Genomic DNA, 19665 nt, shown 5'->3' on the forward strand with positions numbered 1-19665 from the left:
GTACACTCAAATTTGAGAAGTACTGCCCTAAGACATCCCGGATGAGATCCTTCATATGGCATATAGCATAGTTCCTGCATAGCTACCTCTGAGAAACAGAGCATCAATCTTGACTGTGACTTAAAATAGAGCTGTACACCATAGTATACATTTTGAGAATCATTTTCACACATTTCACATTCAAGATGAGTCAATTTCTTAATCTACTTGGCATAAATCTAAGTGTTACTAACCATGCTTCACATAACTGACAGTATATCTCTAAGAGCAGCAGATAAGAGCAAGGTCTAGCATTGGTAGGGTCTGAATTCAAATATCTGATCTTTAATGACAGTGTGACCGCAGGCAATCCCTTGATCTCTCTGAACCTGAGTTTCCTCATTCCAAGGAGGGATTGAGCATGCCTAGCTAATGGGATCACTGTGGGAAATAAAAGACGAACTGGGGACAACTGGTGAACTTCTCATCATTGTTATTATTGGCCTGCTTATCCATGTGTTTGGTATGTATTGCTAAACACTTATGTTTCTCTAAGAATTCTTGCATAGAGCCACTATAAATGTGTGTGTGTGTATTTTTTTAATTACATGACTTAAATAAGAAGGTGACCCGTTTCTTACATGACTAACTTCTAATACGGGTGACATAGTTTTTATAGATTACTGTGCTTCTGTCAGTAATGGTCAGAAATGGCTTATCAAGTTCACACGCTATTCAAAGTGGTTTGCTTGTATTCTTAGTTAATTCTCACATCAAGCCCATGAGACAGGTCCGGTTTTCTTATTTTACAGATGAGAAGAGGAAAGCACAGGTAACTCACTTGTGGTCACACAGCTCATAAGTGGGCAGCTGGCATCTGAAACCAGGTGTACCGCCTTGAAAAATATCACAATAATAAATGCATCAAAATATGCCTTAAACACTAAGAATGCACACCTGAATGGAACTTCTAGAGTTGGGGGAAATATGGTTTTCTCCATAAGTGTTTGTTTGCTTGCTCTTGCAAAGGCCGTGCTGAAACCTTTGAAAATTCATTTACAAACAATCTGTAGCAGGTTTTTTTTTTTTTTTTTTTGTAGCAGAGGTTTTAACAAGATTATCACCATTCTGCTCTGCTCACCATCCCTTATGGAGAGCAAACAACAGACCACACTAGCTAGAAGACTTTTTTTTTTCCAGCACATTAACCCTTGGGACTGAGCCATTCATGTATTTTCAACAGAGATAACAGGATTAGATTTTCATTTTTTTTAAAGGTTTTATTTATTTATTCATGAGAGCCACAAAAAGAGAGAGGCAGAGACACAGGCATAGGCAGAGACATAGGCAGGCTCCCGTGGGGACCCTGAAGCAGAACTCGATCCCAGGACCTTGGGATCATGACCTGAGCCAAAGGCAGATGCTCAATCACTAAGCCACCCAGGTGCCCCTGGATCTTCATTCTTAAATGAAGAGTGAACATATTGTGAATGTACTTAAAAGAATATTGCCATTTGAAAACATCCAATAAAAAGGGGCTTTTCATGATGCAATCTGAAAACTACCTATATCCATGTCACTTACATTATTTGCTGAAAATACACATTCACTCATATTCCAGGGTTGACTGAGGTTTCTTCATATCATTCCCATAATTCACACTTTTACAAACTGTCCTGGTGATCTTTTACACACACTAAAGTATGAAAAATACTATAAATGGCTCTTGTTTTTAATATTTAACTATAAACCGCAAGCCACCTGCTCAGATCTGTTTTGTAACTCCGCGCTCCGTCTGCTTCTTCCCATCCGGAGGGCTCCATACCAGGCCACCAGGATTTCTCGCCCAGAATTACTGAAACTGCCACACACTGTGCCCCAGCTGCTCAACGGGGCCTGAGCACTCCATCTTCCACACTGCTCCCGAGCATAAATCTCATTAGGTGACTCCCCTGTTGAAACCTTCTAATGGCACCCCATGTCCTTAAGATCAAGTCTACGTTCCCTGACATGATTTACAAGCCCTTCAGAATCTCTTCAGTGGCCACTGCAGCCCCGGCCAGTGCAACTACCACCATTTCCTAAAGGCAGCACAACACTCTGTGGGGTCCCAGTTTCCACATATGCTGTTCCCTCTACCTGGATTATTCTCCTGTCCCTCTGGGCCTGGCTAACTATCACCTGTTCTTCAGGTCTCCAGCCTCGAATTTTAATTCCTTCCAGGAATGGAATCCGGTGTCCCTCCTTTATGCTCTCACCCTACCCAGAATTTAAGAAGCATTCATCACATTCAGAGCAATGCCTGTTAGTAATTTCCCAGCACGTCATCAGCTCCCTGCAGGCTTGCTCATCACTGTATGCAGTGCCTAATGCAGCCTGTAGCACACAGTAGGTGCTGTTGCTTTGACAGATTTCACACCATTAAGCGTTCTCCACTCTTGGCATTCAGCAATGGCTCCTGGAAAGGCTCTGCAAGTGACCTTCCTTCTTCTCTCCCTTCAGTTGAATTGACAGACTAGTATTATTGACAAGTAGGAAAAATATCCCCTCTACTCCTATCTCCATCCCATATGCCCAAATCTCTCAAAATTCAAGTTTTTGGCTCCAAACTTGAGAAGCAAAAATTGTGCAGCCTGGGAAGACCTCTGTCTTATTCATCCCTGTTTCCCCAAGGCTGAGCACAGTGCCCAACATATAGTTGGCTCAGAACAATAGTTATTGAATTAGGAGAAAAAAGGTACTGAAAGAACTTATAAATTTGACTGTGGAAATAACCCCACTCACTTTTGAGAAATCACAAAGGAAGAGAAGTAGCAGGCTGGAGAAGGAATATACACGCCATACGAAGTACTGGATAAGGGGTACCTGAATGGCTCAGTGGTTGAACATCTGCCTTTGGCTCAGGTCATGATCCTGAGGTCCTGGGATCGAGTCCCACATCAGGCTTCCTGCAGGGGAGTTTCCTGACAGAGTTAGGATTGCAGGCTGCCACCTAAATCATAGATGTGGCATTTGGTGGGCATTTAGTCCAACACTTAGGAGAATCTTACAAACAAGGCTGACATGCACACTGGATGAGGGCCCAGTCTGGTACCTGGAGGATGTTGACTAATGGATTGCCTGTCAACCTCGAGGGAAATCTCCAGTAATGTGTCACCTGACTCCATCCTTGTCCTTAACCTATTTAACATGCTTTATTAATGACATGAATGAAAACATGAAAGGTATGGCACTGTCGGCAGACTATGAATTCCACAGGCCTTGAATAGATGAGATGAATGATACAACAAAGGGTGGAGTCGGGTACTAACATTACGAGCTGCCATGTGCCAAAAGCACAAGGTGTTAAAAACTCTAATTCCTCTCAAAAACACAGGGTGTCGACAAGGAAACTGTCCTGAGCCTGATGAGATTTGCCCCAGGCCATGAGCTGTACTAACAGGAGAGCTGGCTTGTCTGAGTCCAGAGTCTACCTTCTTCTTCACTCTCTCTGCTTGGCACTTTGTGATCAGAATCTGCAAAGATCTAAGAACTAGAAACCAAGATGATAACATTCAATTTAGTCCATTTCCGATATGCAATAAACTTTGTACCTGCTAAGGCCCTGGGGCAGGCAGTTGGAGAGGAGGGCCTGGAGAAGGAGATGTCTAGTGCTCTAAGATCCTTCTCGGAGCAAATGAGCCACACAAACAGATAGCACATGAGAGGTCACGGTGAGTGCAAAACAGATGGAGGGGTCCTAAGGGATCATGGAGGAAGGAAAAATACTCCCAGCTAGGATATGTCATGGATGAGATGCCACTTGAGACAGGCCTCCAACACTGGACAGAATATGAACAAGTGTTGGGGGTGTAGAAGGGAGCCTTGCAGGCGACAAGGATAGCATGAACTGAAACATGGGAGAAAGGAACACACAGGGAATATTCAGAACACATTCAGTCCCTTGTTTGGCTGGAGTATAGGTATCAGACGAGATAAAGAAGCCACAAAGGTGGTTTGTACCTAGAAGAGTTGAAGCATGTGAACGCTACGCTAAGGGCATTTACTCTGAAGGCAAGAGGGAGCCATGAAGAGCCTGGAATTGGGGGAGGGGGCAGGTAATAGGAACACAGAGATGTTTTTTGCAGCTATCATAGCAGCAATATCTGGAGGAAAGGCTGGACACTGGAAGTCAGGGCAGGTGTCTAATACAGTTAGGAGGTGGGTCATATGGTAAAGTGAGGAGAGCCCTGACAGTGGAGACCCTTTCCAGTTCTGAATTCTTAGGTTCAGGAAACTAACTGCATCGGGTCAAAAATCATTTAAACCTCCAGGTAAATAAAAGAATTTAAAACAGGAAAAGCAGAAATTAAGTAAAATGCTAACCAATACTTTCCCCTTGTGTTCCATGCTTGACTGCAGTGCTACTTACATAAGAGAACAATTGAGTCCCAATTTCTGCACAGAGTGGAAAAACAAACCATTCGGGAATTATCACAATAAAATGAAAGGAAAAAAATGTCTCTCATATTGCCTGAGGACTATGTGAAAAATTAAATCACCTAATCAGAATGGATTGAGAGGCTCCAAGATCAATGCTAGATTTAATCTAGCACTGTGAAGTCAATCTTTAATACAAATATCTTTTATTTGCAAGCACGAATGTCAATAAGGTAGAACAAATAAACTGGGTAAATTCTGGCCATTTCTGGCATCTGTAGAGTGTTGGAACAAAAGCAAATGGAGAAATGGAAGGCCTAGAGGGGTTTGTTTTAATTCAGACATGTGTTCAAGGGTCGGGAAGAGGGAATAACAAAGTCACATGGAATTGTTTCCAGGAGAAAGCCTGGCAACACAACAGAGAGAATTCTGGATCAGAGGCCTGGCTTGCAGGAGAGCAGGTGCAAGGCAGGTGGACAGCTCCCGAGCTCCGCCCAGAGAGGGCTGTCCCAGGCCCGGCTGAGCCTGAGCCCCAGAACCCACCCAGCCAGAGCACTTCACCTCGGAGGCAGTGCTCCCACTGTGACCTTCCAGAGCTGGGTGCACGTTGGTGAGAGAGACAAAGCATTCTGCAAACCAGTTCAGCTTCTGGCAGCAAGCTCCAGCATTTCACCTCACACCATTGTTTATCAATTAAAAACTATCTGAACTCTCAAGCTTCCGAACAAAATGTTTTTGAATGTCCCCCCTGAGAAAGTTCTGTACTGATTTTTGTGTGGTTTTTTAGCACTTAAAAAAGAATGGAGCACACTCACAATGAGATTATGCTCTGCACACAAATTATGCTCTGAATTTCCATGGACTTGTTTAATGGAACCTTCCCCAGGATCTCAACTCGAAGTGACATCTGGCATGGAGCACACATTCCCGGGCCAACACTTTGCTTGCCCTGCTGCTCTGCCCTTCCCCCAGCCCTCCACAAGTTAACTTTTAGATTCAAGTGTACTCAGTGTTCTCTCTTCTCTTCTTTCCTCCTCGCCCCACAATGTTCTTTGAAAAACCAAAATGGAATGGAAAAGCAAAGCAGACCGTTACAAAAATACAGAGGCCACTCTCTTTGGGATCACTGGAGAATAACTACTTGGCAGTAAAACAGACAGTATGATAAGTAGGAAATGGTAGTTTGAAAATATCCCCGAACTATTAAATAGTGTATAATTAATTTCTGTAGACTGTATCTAGAAGCACTCCAAGGAGGCAAATATAACAAAAGCTCAAAAGGAATAAGCTCGCTAAAGCTGAATTCCAGTATCTCCCTGACATATAGCACTACACAAATATCCTCTGCGTTCTGGGGCATAACCTTCTATTCACAAACCTCTAGGGAGGACCTACTAAGTTCTAGACACTGTGCTAATTATGAGGAACATAAAGGCACAGAAAACATGGCTCCAAGACTTTAAAATTTTACCCCTGTGTCTCTAACCTATTTGTAGGGAACACATATTTAAAATGGTAAGATCGTTTTTAAAGTGCAAGGAAATGATAAAACGCACATTTCAATATCGCGGTCACCTCTGGTGGAAGGCAGAGAATGGGATCTGAGAGATCACGCAGACAGCTTGGTGGTGATAATTCTGAAAATGGAAGGTGGATCACAAATACCTGCCTTATTATTGTAGCGAAAGGCTTACGCGTGTGTTATATATATATATATATAATCTTGTGCATTACATTTTATCCATAATACTAAAAAGAAACAGGGAAGCAGCTCAAATGAATTTAAAATAAAAGATAATAAAATGATAAGGAAAGAAAGAGAAAGAAAACCTGGTCCATGACCTAGAAAGGCTCATTCCCCAGCAGAAGGAAGAGCCATCTAAAAAAAAAAGTATTAAATATAACACAGTGATCATAACAATAGAATTTTTTTAAAAAATTCTAAGGGAGTACATAGTATTTAAGTTAACAGAAATGGCATGTGAAATTCGGATTCCCAAGTGTCTTTGCATTTAAGAACCTGGTTTAACCCTTTGTAAGTGTCCATACCACATTACTTCCCCTGGGGTGCTTTCCAGACTCCCAAAGTCTGGGTTCCACCATCCTTCTTTGCACACTCATGGGGGCCTGCACTTCCCCCAGAAACATGTCACACATGTTACAGGGGGCCCCGTGTTTACTGTTATATCCCAGTACCTGGCTCACTACCTGGCTCATCAATAACTACTTGCTGAGAAAACAAATTGGTAGCATTACTGGTTCAGTTCTGTTAAGTGGTGGCTGAGAGTAAAGAGAAAAGGGAAGGGTGGAAATGTTAAGCCAGAGAATCCCACCCAAAATTCAAGGATGCCTCAGCCTTTTACAGACAAAACCGCTTTACTATCCCTGGTAAGCGAGGCTTGGCAAGATACGACACCAGAGCACCACTTACAGATCCCAACCCATTGCTCTGCATGCCCTAGAGCTTCTCAGCCTGTGGCCTGTATCCTTCCCTTCTTCCATTAACTGAGGGGAAGAGCATTGGATGTCAGGCAGTATCAGGTTCAGGCACAACCTCCATCTCTCAAGAACAGTCAGGTCCGCCCATAGTCTCGGCAGAAATCAGATCTTCCTGGCAGAGGCTTGCAAAGCCTGCCTATCTCAGCCACAGGGGTGAGTACAAGAAGCCAAACACTCAGGAAGATCCAGTTTCCCCGAATAGTGCTGTTGCCCCACAAGACCCAAGGAAGCATCCCTCCCTCTGAAACTGCTACCAACTCCCACAGCTGAGAAAGGACTCAGCAAGCAGAACCGAGAGCTCCAAATGCTCTTCAGATGTCAACAAAGGATGTGACCCACGACACATGCCTGCAGCACCAAGTGCCTAACCAACCCTTGACAAACTGTGCATCATCAGAGCATGTGACTGTATGACCGAAAACAATGGAAAAGAAAGTGGGGCATTATTTGGTCACAGACCACCACAGCACAGATAAAAGGTCACCATGTTGGTGGGGATGTTGCTAAGGATTTACTGTCTGCCTTGAACCATTACAACAGAAGGCTTATTCTAGCTACATGATCTGAGTGATATTGCATATGAAATCAAGTTTAGCATAATATATTGAGCTATATATTTGGACACACGATGATTTTCAAGTTCCTAAACTCCAGAGAGCTCATTTTAAAATCACATCGTAAAAATGTCTTCCTCTTTTTTCCACTCAAGTGAATTGGTACAGTCCTTGTTCCACATGCCACGTTCTTTCCAGGGCAAACAGATGGAAAGATGGGCTATGCCAGAAAGAAGATATGGAAAATGAAAATGACATAAAATTAAAAATAAAGTTGCAAAATGCAATTTGGGTCAGCTCCTCCTGCGTTTTTAAAATCAGCACCAGCAGGTTCTGCGCATAGGACACTGGTTTTAGATATTTTCTTTTGGCTCAGATGTCACACAGGATTAGTGCAAAAGGAAAGATCCCAGCATGGGGCCTATTTTTATACAGATTAATCAATCATTTCCTGTCTCTTCCTCTCCCATCACTCCCCAAACTTTCAACTTAATGAAACTGCTTTCTTTTCAAAGTGTGTCATTTACTGCACTCTGAACGGAAATCCTTTCAGGAAAGGGAGTAGGCGTAGACTTTGAGCCTAGATTTTTCACTGTCACATTTTTAATTTATTATAAATATTAACAACTTATAAAAAAAAACAACTTATGCCATGGCCTAGCCCCTTTTATCTTATATATCCATTGTGGCATGCTACATACCCTTTAGTGGCAGCAAAAGGAACAGGCAGGTTTTATTATATGTATGTATAGCCATTTAACAAAAAGAGAAAGGCATGCATTGGAAAAGAGAAAACTATTACATATCTCACATTTTGTTACGTACATTACCACATATACCGAATGCCATAATTGCCATCAGAATATCAAGCACATAGTTAGATTCTTAGTGGTGAGTATTTGATAGAAAATTTGATAGGCTCAATGGAGCCAAACCAAAGAATTGTGCAAGCTCTAAGCTATAGCCTTCCTTGACTATACAGCATCACAGAAATGGTGACGATGCTGCTCATAGTGATTGTAATACAACAGCTAATATTTATTGTATGCCATGTGCCACTGATTATGTCACTGAATTTTCAAAGCCTTATGTCATAGGCACTATTTATTATTCACTATTATTCACTATACAGATGAGGAAACAGTTTCAGAGAGGAGATTCACACATTTTGAGGTGAAAAAAAATCCCACACTGTGCTGGTTTGCAGAGATGGGCAGGAGAATTTATCCCAGACAGATCAAGATGGGGAAATGGGGCCTTAAGCTACCAATCAGCTGAAAAACATTGGGAAAAGTGTCATTGACATTGTTTGCATGTCTCCAAAACCATGATCACAACAGAGTTCATCATGCCTCCTTATTTGTCTGCTGCTCCTTCGAAGGATGGAAATGATATTTATAAAACATTAAGGCAATGACCTAAAGCCTAATCTCCATAACAAAGTCAGATGCAGACTAGTCATACATAGTACAGTTCACATTCTCAAAGGGTGGTAACTCTTCACCATTTTTGGCAATTAAAATTGAGGCATGACTAAAGTTGTCCTTTGCTGAATGGTCAGTCAATAGTACAGAAAATAAGAGAAATTTACAATCTAGCACAATATTCTGTGCTCACTTTTTTATGTGATTAAAACTGAAATCCTCTTTTTTTTTTTTTCTGAAGTCCTCTTATACTAATGTTACACACGTTTTGCTTTTTGTTTAGAGTTGTTTTATCTACTGTGAATGATCTAAAAATCTAAATTTTACACAATTTAAAAGCTATTGAACTACATTTAGGCTTACCATATGTATAGTCTTTCTTTGTTTCTACTAATTAATTTTAACACCACAAGCATTAATCATTTGCCCACCAGATGAAAATCGCTTTAAGATGACTCATGTGTTTTACAACATTGCAAACCCAACCCGTATGTTCTTGGAATGCAGAGTAAAGAGGAAATGTTGGATCAAATCAGTTAATAAAAAAAAGAACACTCTTCCACATCCCGATTCCACGAACATGAAGAGTTCCAGAATTTCTACTGGATGCCACGTGAGAAAAGTAAATTAAAACTGGTCAGAGATGTGCTCTGAATAATTTCGACGAACTGGCACACATGAGCACATGAGCAAGCTCTCTCCTGATAATAAATACATGGCGTCTCAGCCTACACAGAGGCCCACTGCAACTATGCGCAGTGCCAATTAGCATTAATTGTGGTTGTGCTCCTCTATTCCCATAGCACAGGACTGAGTAAGGCCAGGCTTTGCATTGACAAATGCACCAAGCAATGCTCAGAGTTAGAAGAGCATTCTAACACATAAAAGTCCATAGTCAATTTTTCTTGTTTTGGCTTCAAATTGCACAAACAGACTCACCCCTTAAAGGGGTATTTAAAACAATGTGTGTATGTGTGTGTTTAAAAGTTTGGTTATAGACTCTGCATTCAGAATATCTGAGAGGCAGAGTTGAAAATTTCCTTTCAGTCTACATTGTTAGCCTACCACAACTAACTTTACACACGCATGCATACACGAAGAGCATATCCTCCATGACTATTATTTACTTACTGTGACTAATACTACTTACTTAGCAGGTAAGCTCCGTAGACTTTCATGGCAAACACTGCCTCTGCAAACAGCCTCCCGCCACAGGCTGGGGTACGTCTTGTGCAGAAATACAGTGTGAGCAGCTCATCTCTCCGTGGAGTACAGTCTCAGAGTGGGGTATCCATGGAGACAGAGCCTCCTCCATGTGCAGGGCAAGGAAGTTACTCTGCTGGGCACCATAGCAACAGGAGGCAGAGGGATGGCTGGCCTATCAGGGAAGAGCAGGGGAGCTTCTCCCTGGTGACTGCAGCATTTCAAATGAAACCATCGCCCTCATGAATGGACACAAAGCATTTAAAGAAATACCAAATTGTCAAATAGAAGGAAATGCCTACACAACAGTCAGGGCTAATCCTTTGACAATGTCGGAGCAAAACACTGTCTTTCTACAATGATTATGTCTCAATGGGCAAGAAAGAAATTAGAGCAAAACCCCACACATTCCTAAATTTAGTGGCATGCATGTGAAGCTTTGAAAAAAAATGCTTGGTGTACTCCATGAATTCCAGCTATTTAAATATGCAAGGCACTTTATAGTGCTGCCCAAGAGAGAAGAACAGGAGAGATCTGTTGTTCTGAAGGGAGAAAAGGGAATCGAGGAATCTCTGGGACCACCCTCAGCATAGTCCTTCCAAATGCTGAGAGTAAACACATTTATTCAGCTTCCACCAAAGCCCTCCATTATATCAGAATAATTCTTACAAAAGAGGCATCTGTGATAAAACCAGACCGATACAGAGGAGATGGTGAGTGGACATTCAAATGCTTTAACACTGTGCTATTTGTCAACTTTCTCCACTTCTTATCACAGTGATCATTTATTGAACACCTACTGTATACCAGGCAAACACCATCACTTCAAACACAGCTTCTTGCCAAATACTGACATTGGTTTTTGTAGATACATGATGTACATGTTTACTGCTAAAGCTGTGCTACTTGTAAACTATCCTCATTTCTTATTTAATAGCAATGATGATAATGATCATTTACTGAACACTGCATACCAGACAAACACCATTACTACAAACACAGTACTAACAATGATCTTTGTGATGTGCATGTTGACCTCTTAGTGTGTGCAGTATGCATATGCTCTGCTATATACCCAACACGTTTCAGGATTCTCACAGTAACGTTTAAAAGCTAGCTATTAATCATTCCTCCATATTACAAAGAAAAAGTGAAGACATTTTTTTGTGTTACAAAAGAAACTCTTGGGCAGCCCTTGTGGCTCAGCGGTTTAGCGCCGCCTTCAGTCCAGGGTGGGATCCTGGAGACCCGGGATCGAGTCCCACATGGGGCTCCCTTCATGGAGCCTGCTTCTCCCTCTGCCTCTCTCTCTCTGTGTCTCTCATGAATAAATAAAGTCTAAAAAAAAAAAAAAAAAAACCCTCTTTTGCCCACTAACTTCCCTTCGCCCATAGCTCTGCAGGAGGCCTGGTGTACCCTATTCAGTGTCTAAATATAAGGTGAAGTAACCCTTCTTCCACAATTACCTCTCAGAAAAGAAGAAACCCCATATATCAGAGTCTTTCCAAAGCCTCTTATTACAGAGCTCTTGCTCATAAGTACTTTCTTTGAACAAAAAATGCCATTTGAAAAAGACATCAGTCTAAATTGACCTCAATCTGTGCTAGTTTCGGCTGCCTTTGGAGGTCGACTGATGGGATTGTTTAAAATGAAGGAGGACAAGAAATTAAAAAAAAAAACAGATTTTGTAATTATTCCTGTGACTCTTCCAGCCTTTAAAAGAACACTTTATTTTCTTTTTTAAAGATTTTATTTATTTATTCATGAGAGTCACAGAGAGGGAGAGAGAGGAAGAGACACAGGCAGAGGGAGAAGCAGGCTCCATGCAGGGAGCCCGATGTGGGACTTGATCCTGGGTCTCCAGGATCAGGCCCTGGGTCGAAGGCAGTGCTAAACCGCTGAGCCACCCAGGCTGCCCTAAAAGGACACTTTAAATAGCAATATAGTCAATGGTTAAATTGTACAGATCACGAAAACCCCTATCCTTTGCTAACTGAACTCAAGAACCAAACGGCTTTGGATAGTGAAAAATACTCATATAGACTGACAGAAAAGTCAGCTGTCCCCATGCTGTATAGCCAATGTTGTCCCCCAGTGTCTACCTCCATTCTTCCCTTCTTCCACTAAATAGGTGCCTGTTGACTAAGTGTCCTGGGATATAATTGCAAATGACTTCCACATCCTGACCTTAAAATGACTGAGTGGTCCCTTTCACCCTTCCTGCTGCCTGGTGGATGACAGCCACCTTGACATAGCTGCCGACCAGTCTCAATTACCCAAGTACCTAGGTTTTGTTCAGCAAGAGACAAACTTCTGTCTGGTTTTAACCTCTGTATTTTAAAGTCTTTATTTACAGTAACTTAACTGATACCCTCATAATACTTATAGGCTTAAAAAAAAATGTCCAATGAGAGGACCAGACACAGACTCAAAGTTGTTTCATATCCACAAATTAGGTGAAGGTGAAAATGATGTGCTCTAGAAAAGTCAGATGGGTTGAAAAGTAACTCTAGCGATGAGAACTGAATTTAAAAAATTACATCAGCTATGAATTTTAAAAAATCAATGTTTCTAGGGGCCCCTAGGGTGGCTCAGTCAGTTAGGTGACTGACTCTTAATTTCGACTCAGGTCATGATCTCAGGGTTGGGGGACTGGAGCCTGGAATCGGGCTCCTGTTCAGTGGGGAATATGCTAGGGAATCTCTCCTCTGCCTCTACCCCTCCTTCCAACCGCTGCTCATGCTCTTTCTTTCTCTCAAATAAATAATCTTTTAAAAAAATGTTGGTAAATGAATAATATAGTAAAAGTAAGTACATTTAACTAAGATAGCAAATTAAAAAAACCCATCAGATACTATTTCATCTGTATCTCCAAAGATTTACTTGAGCTAGCAAATGAAATAAAACTTTTTTATTCTCCTTTGGGAAATGGGGGACATTACATTCTTTCATATGCACTGTGTCCCTATACTTTTCTGTTTCCACTGCCTTCTTTCTGGGCTAAGCCATCTTAATTTAGCATACCTGCTTCTGGTTTTACCTCTTGATAATCCAAGCTCCACAGAGTAGCCAGAAGGATCTCAAACATTTACCTTAAATTATGTCTCTCTTCTTAAAACCCTCCAATGGCTTTGCAGTACTCTAACAATACAGGCTCACCTGCTACTGCTCTTTACCTTCCTAACTCACTGCCCTACACACCCACTCAGCCCTCCCTAAACATGAAGGAATATGGCTAAGTTCTCAGCTCAAATGTCATCGCCCCAGACACTCCTCTGCTCACCCTCTATAGAGCATTACCTTGTTTTGCTTGTCACTATCTGAACTCATCTTGTTTGTCTGCTTGTGTATCAGCCATCTCCCCATGTTAAAGGCAGACTCCATGAGAACAGGTATCTGTGTTTCTTCCCTCTCTCCTTAATGCCTAGAGCAATGGTGTCAGCACAGAATAAATGCTTAATAACTATTAGTTGAAGGAATGAATGAATGAATGAACGAACGAAAGTTAATCAATGAATCCTGGCTAGAATTCAAGCAGAGGTTTAGCAGAACCTCTTATATGTGAAAAAGTGAGGGTTTCCTTCCTTTCCTTTAGTTTCTACCATGAGCATCACCTTTCCACAAAGCCATAAACATTCTAGGCCATGCATTTCCAAGTATAAGCCCACTATAGCCAAGTTCATAGAGCATCACCTTAGTTTACCAAGACCTGCATCCTTCGTTGCTATCAGATACAAGCTTAGGTGGTAAAAACTTTAATGCAGTTAATTACCCAAATTAACATACTATATGTGGTTCAACATAAAACTTTTTGTCAATAACCCTGCTGTATGCCAAAACGCCACACAACAAATTATACCAACAAAGAAGACAGATCAGGGTATTTACCCCTTTGGCTCTTTTCCTGTCAGGGGTTTCCTTCCTCTACCAAAGCTGCTTCACACGTGGCCTCAGAGCTCTCTCCCTCTGGGTTCTGGGTAACTCTACCCACGTCTTGGCCCTTCAGGATGTAGGAATGGCTCCAAGGTGCTGCCAGGGCCAAGTAGTTCACCATGCCTTGTTGGATCCCCTTAATCATGCCCACTGCATGCAGAGTCTCTTCAATAAACTCACCTCAATTAGTACAAAAAAAGGTCCAATCTGAAGCATATATCTGCATGATTTATAACTCTTGGTTTCCAAGTTTATGTATAAAATAAGTTTCTAGGTTTATTTCTCTTATGTTGGCAGTTGATAAATATGTCTAACGGTGGGTGTGTGGTCTGCTGAAACATCTGCCCCGTATGGGAGACCAATAATGCTTTGCTCTCAACACATTAGAGCACTTAGTAAGCATTTGGCAGGACCCCAAACCAGTGGCTAGAACGCTGTACATGCAATAAATCCCAGCAGACTCAGAATCTGGATGGCAGTCACCTTTGGGAATAAGAGGATTATAATTCACTAATTCTTAGGGGGAAAACCATTAACGGACCAGTTGGTACCATTATAATGATTGGGTGCATCATCAAAAGCACAGATGGGAGAAAGTCATGAGAGTAAATATGTAACCCCACCATAAAGATAAACACTTCCGTTCACTCATCACATTTAAGCTTTATTTTACTGGTCTGGTCTCTGTAGGGGAGAAGTGATAGATTGTATAACAGTCCACCACAAAACATTCTCTGCTGTCTCCTGGGTGAGCATTCTTTCTCTCAGGGTGAAAGAAAGGTTCAGAGACCCATTTCAGTATAAACGCAGGACCTCTTGTTTAAATTGACAAAAGTCTACTAATGATCTCTGCTTAGGAAAGTATTCATGATATGCAGGGCAGCACAATAAACATCCTGACAAGTAGGAAAGGACGAGTTTATGATGGGGAACACTGAAGACCTTAACATTCCTCTGATGTTCATAGCCTTCGGGTTTATTTTTTTTATAAGATTTTATTTATTTATTGAGAGACACACAGAGAGAGGCAGAGACACAGGCAGGGGAAGCAGGCTCCCCTTGGGGAGCCCAGTGTGGGACCCGAGGATCACGACCTCAGCCAAAAGCAAACACTCAACCACTGAGCCACCCAGGCATCCCAGCCTCAGGGTTTATTGATCTGCATCCAAACAATCTTGTATGTTCAACTCTGTGGACTTTACATTGAGGTTCATTGATTTTCTTACCAGCAACAGCTAGCATAATCTACATATGGACTATATTAGCTAATTTATGAAAATTAGTAAGAATTTTTAGGTTCTGCAGACATTAAAGGAAAATAATTTGTCTTATTCAACACATCTCTCAATTGTCACACTCCCTGATTGTAATTAAAATTATTCCCTTGAAGACAGACCTACAATCAGCACAATGGTTAAGAGTTAATAGCAAGACTGCCCTGTTGAAAATCTACTTACAAGCTGTATAACCTGGGATAAGTTATTTAACTTCTCTGTGCCTCAGTTTCTCCATCTGTAATATAGGGGACAAATAATATCCTTTTCTTTCACAGATGTTAGGATGAAAGACTAACATGCTTGGACTTTTGCTGGGGGTGGTCAGCATTCCATAAATGTTAGCTAAAAAATATTGTTTTAAAAATATTTCACTTTTAAAAGTAATCTCTACATCCAACATGGGGCTTGAACTCATAACCCTAAGATTAAGAGTCACATGCCCTACTGTGTGATCCAGACAGGCGCCTCTAGCTAAAAAATTTTTAAATTCAGTTTCAGAGAGTTACTCAAGCCCCACAATTACATCTCACATATCCTTCCTGATATTTTCATAAGGTTTTCTGTATCTAAAATAGATTACAGCCTTTACGTGAGGCTAGCTTTTGCTACTGCAAGACCTTTGATTGTACTATAAGCTATTACAAAAATAACACCTTGCCGGGAATGCTGGAAGTTTCCATAGAACCAAAATCTTTTAGTACTAAACTTTTAGTTGCTTCCACTCTATGAAAAAAAAAATATTTCTAAAATGCTTAAGACATTTTTTTGACCTCACACACGTCATTTTCTGCTGACTCCACCATCACAATGACTCAGTCTGTTTCTAGAACATTAATTACTGCACAAAGTGCTACAGAGCACTTAAACACTTAAGAGCCCCCTGTGCTTTTTTAGCATTCTTTTGTCTGCTCTTTCATATTTTCCCATCTCCTCATTGTCAAGGCATCAGCTGGCACTTCATACTGCTGTCCTCCTGTAGCAAACATTGCCCTCATTTTATATGATCTAGGATCCCAGGACATGCTAGAATGCTGTTTCAAATAAACAGAGGTTCTGTATGAGAGTTTTAAAGGGTTTTCTTGTAAAGAAAGTGCATGGAATTTGTGACATAGATTTTAGGAGCTACGAATGACCACTAACATTTACTGAAGAATTCTTTTTTGGCAGGTCTAATGTTGGGCACTACATTCATTAGTCTACTTAATCCTTGAAGCAACTCATTTTATGGATGCTAAATATACAAGGTTTCAGGAAGAGAACCAGCAGCTGAAGAAAACAGGGTTATAAAGCAGTGGCATGAAGATTTGAACCTAGTACGATGGACACGGGACTCTGGTGGTTAGCAAGTGCTCCCAACTCTGACACACACTTTTTCTCCCAGGACCAGCCAAGCTGAGTTAACTGGAGAAAAGTTGTCCATGTCTATCCTCTCAACTCCTCTCTAGGTAGCTCAAGTTATTTTAAGAACAGCTTTCCCTCGTAAGTTGTCTAGCTCTCTTTTATCTCACAGAACCAACTTTGAAGTGAAAACATGTTTGTGATAAGCTCTGGAACATCTGTGAGTGAAAAAGCCTCTATCTACTAAGGGAACCAGGGCTGATTAATCGCTAACCTAGTTGGTGCCTTCTGAGTTTTCTAGCATATGCCTCTGAATGTGGGAAACAGTCTTTTTAAAACAACCAGGCCTTGGTTATTGTTGTGAGGTTATTATAGTTCATCTGGCCAGGTCTCCAATTTCCATAGCCTGGGTGGTGTCAGATGACAACCGAATACTACCTTAGTTTGAATGCTGATGGCACACAGTGACATCTTTCAAATGCAGATTTCAACATTTCGGTTTCTAAATGTGGATTTCTTTTAAATTATAGTGACCCTAACCATTTGGTCTTTACCTATCTCCTCCATCAGCAGGTGTTTTTTTTCCCTCCCTTTCGTGTCTTGTGATTATTTGTTTAAATCATGTAAATTGTTTCCCCACCCAGCTCTCCAGCAAGCCTTGTGGAGAAAGGACTTAAGTATTTCTTTTTGTAAAAGAATGACACCAGATCTTTTTCTTCCTGGGACTAAGATACACCAAGTAGTAAACCCTCATATTAAAGGAGGCCCAGGAAAGTCATTTAATGTACTCGGAGCAGGAATCCAATTAGGCTGTGCCAATCTGGGTGCAAACATCAGGAAAACCTGAAAGGAGCGCCTGGGAGCAGCGTTGTGACCACCACAGATTCCTCAGGCCTCCCAGATGGAAGGCCTTCATTCCTTTCCTTCTGATCGGCACTATAGGCCAGATGCATCACACGGTACTCTGCCTCCAGTGCTGAGCTCCCTAAAAAGCAGTGATGATGACATTGAAGACTTCTCTGCCCTGTCTCTCTGATGCTCCTCTCATGCCACACATAATTCCCTGCATAGAGTGCACACTGTATTTCTCATTGACGTATGTATTGGACACCTACTTTACGACAGGCACCGCAGTAGGCTCTGGAGATTCAGTCTTGAGTGTTTCCTGAATTGACTTGTAGATAAACGGAAACCGTGAAAATGCAAAGCCATCATCCATCTGGACCGTTAGGGATTGTTTTCTTTCCCTCTTTGGTGGCAATTTTTAATTAAATCTGCACAGCCATTAAGTGATAGAAGCCAAAGTGACAGAAGGCTCACCGCCTCCAAGAAGTTCCTGAACAAGGCCCGCCTGGAGGAAGGAAGGGCTTTCATGCTGTGTGTGTGTATCGCAGTGCCCAGCTGGCAAGGTGCAGGCTCACTTAGCTCACCTTTCTACGCTTTTCCCGGCATCCCGTGACAGATTTCCCTTCTCCTTCTACATCAGATACTCAGTGAGCATTACTAGCTCTCTATCTGAGTGCCTAAAGGGGCATTTCAAGAACTCCTTTTTGAGGTGAAGAGCAGTTTTCCAGAATCTAGAACGGGCCTAAAATAAAATGGGCTTGGATTAATTTAATGTTAAAGAGTCCTGGAACATCTGTAGGAGAGACACTAATTGCTTGCTATTTTAATAAATTGGTATTGGTCCTAATGAGGAGATTTATTTAAAAAAAAAAAAAAAGTAGAGCACACATCTAGAGCTGAGGATCAGTTTGGGCTGAGGGGGAGGGGGACAATCACTTGGGGTTGGGGGATGCAGAACATTTTAACCTGAGAGCAGTATCTTGTGGTTTAACACATGATGTCTTTGCATTTTATAAATTGTGGAGTCATCCAGGGGCCTCATTTCCAGGATTTCCTCTCTTCGTATTTATGAGACTGATAGGTTTATTCTGCTGAAAGTTCAGAGAAGTACAGGTCACAGTGCAGATTTTTCTACAAAGAGCTTACAGTACAGAATTGGGTCCCACTCAAAAGCTTGAGCAACTTTTTCATTGATGATGTTAGGAATTTTAGGCAACTAAGAGATCAGCTTTCGGGATCCCTCTGACCTTGGTTCAATGCAAATAAATAAAGAGCACAAGGTAAAGATCGCATAGGTGGTATGTATGCCTATAAGCAAATAAATCAGAATTCTAATGACAAACATTGGTGTTTGACAAAAGTGGTGTTTCAGGATCTGCCTCTGGGTAAGGGTCATTAAGTTAGGATTCATAATTTCTAATAAAGGAGGTCCAAGAAACCTCAGAAACAGTAAGTGATATTTTGTGCAAATGGGTATTTTTCTGGAGGGTGGGTTCATGGCCTTCCTGATTCTCAAAGGATCCGTCCGTGAATTAAAATGACATGAAGAACTGTTCCTGTTTTCTTACATTTTTCTATTCTTCCTCCCTCCCTCCCCCTCATTTTTTTTTCTTAATTGTCTGCATTTTCTTCAGGATGACCCTAGGCCTTCAACATGAGAGCAAGACAAGTACCTCCTTAGCAAGTGAGTACCTACTGCAGGACTAAGGACTTGCTCAGCGTGAATTCTGCACCCACACATAGGGTTGTAAGTCTTATGTTAACATATGTTTATTCTTACTATCATTATTGAAACAAGGAAGGGCAATGATAATCTTAAATCTCATTTAATCTTCATTCTTGCTGCACCATACCTGTTTCCTGTGCCACTGTTTCCTTGTATTGTCACCACTGGAAAATGCTTTTGGAATGAGGCAGGAGGAGGAGTGGGAACCAAGATTAAATAATTTCAAGTTGCACTCAAACCCTACAATACCTGCAAAATGAAATCACCTTTTCACTGTAATTCACAAAGCTGGCATTCTTTCCTGCACCATTTTCTCTTTTCAATCCTGGAGCCTACCTTTACTGTTAAGTCCCCACTATACACTGGACTCTGTGTGTTTGGAATACAAAAAAGAGGACGACAAGGCTCCTGCTCTTAAATTTACATCCCATATGAGAAACAGATCCTACTGGTGAGTACTCTCAGGT

The 19665-nt window shown here is 41.5% G+C and overlaps 1 protein-coding gene across 8 annotated transcripts in view; it reads right to left on the minus strand.

The window, feature by feature from the left end:
• Positions 1–19665, minus strand: part of SYBU (syntabulin) — a 108780-nt gene that overhangs the window by 26768 nt on the left and 62347 nt on the right. Inside the window, exon 2 of one of the 8 annotated variants that reach the window (XM_072774271.1) lies at positions 10026–10253. The exons of the other annotated variants lie outside the window; for them this stretch is intronic. Within the exon in view, the coding sequence (XP_072630372.1) occupies positions 10026–10053 (28 nt within the window). The 5' untranslated portion in view covers positions 10054–10253. The remainder of the gene's footprint in view (positions 1–10025; positions 10254–19665) is intronic. 8 annotated transcript variants of the gene reach the window in all.

This window comes from Canis lupus, chromosome 14 (assembly GCF_048164855.1).
Source record: "Canis lupus baileyi chromosome 14, mCanLup2.hap1, whole genome shotgun sequence".
Classification (NCBI taxonomy): domain Eukaryota; kingdom Metazoa; phylum Chordata; class Mammalia; order Carnivora; family Canidae; genus Canis; species Canis lupus.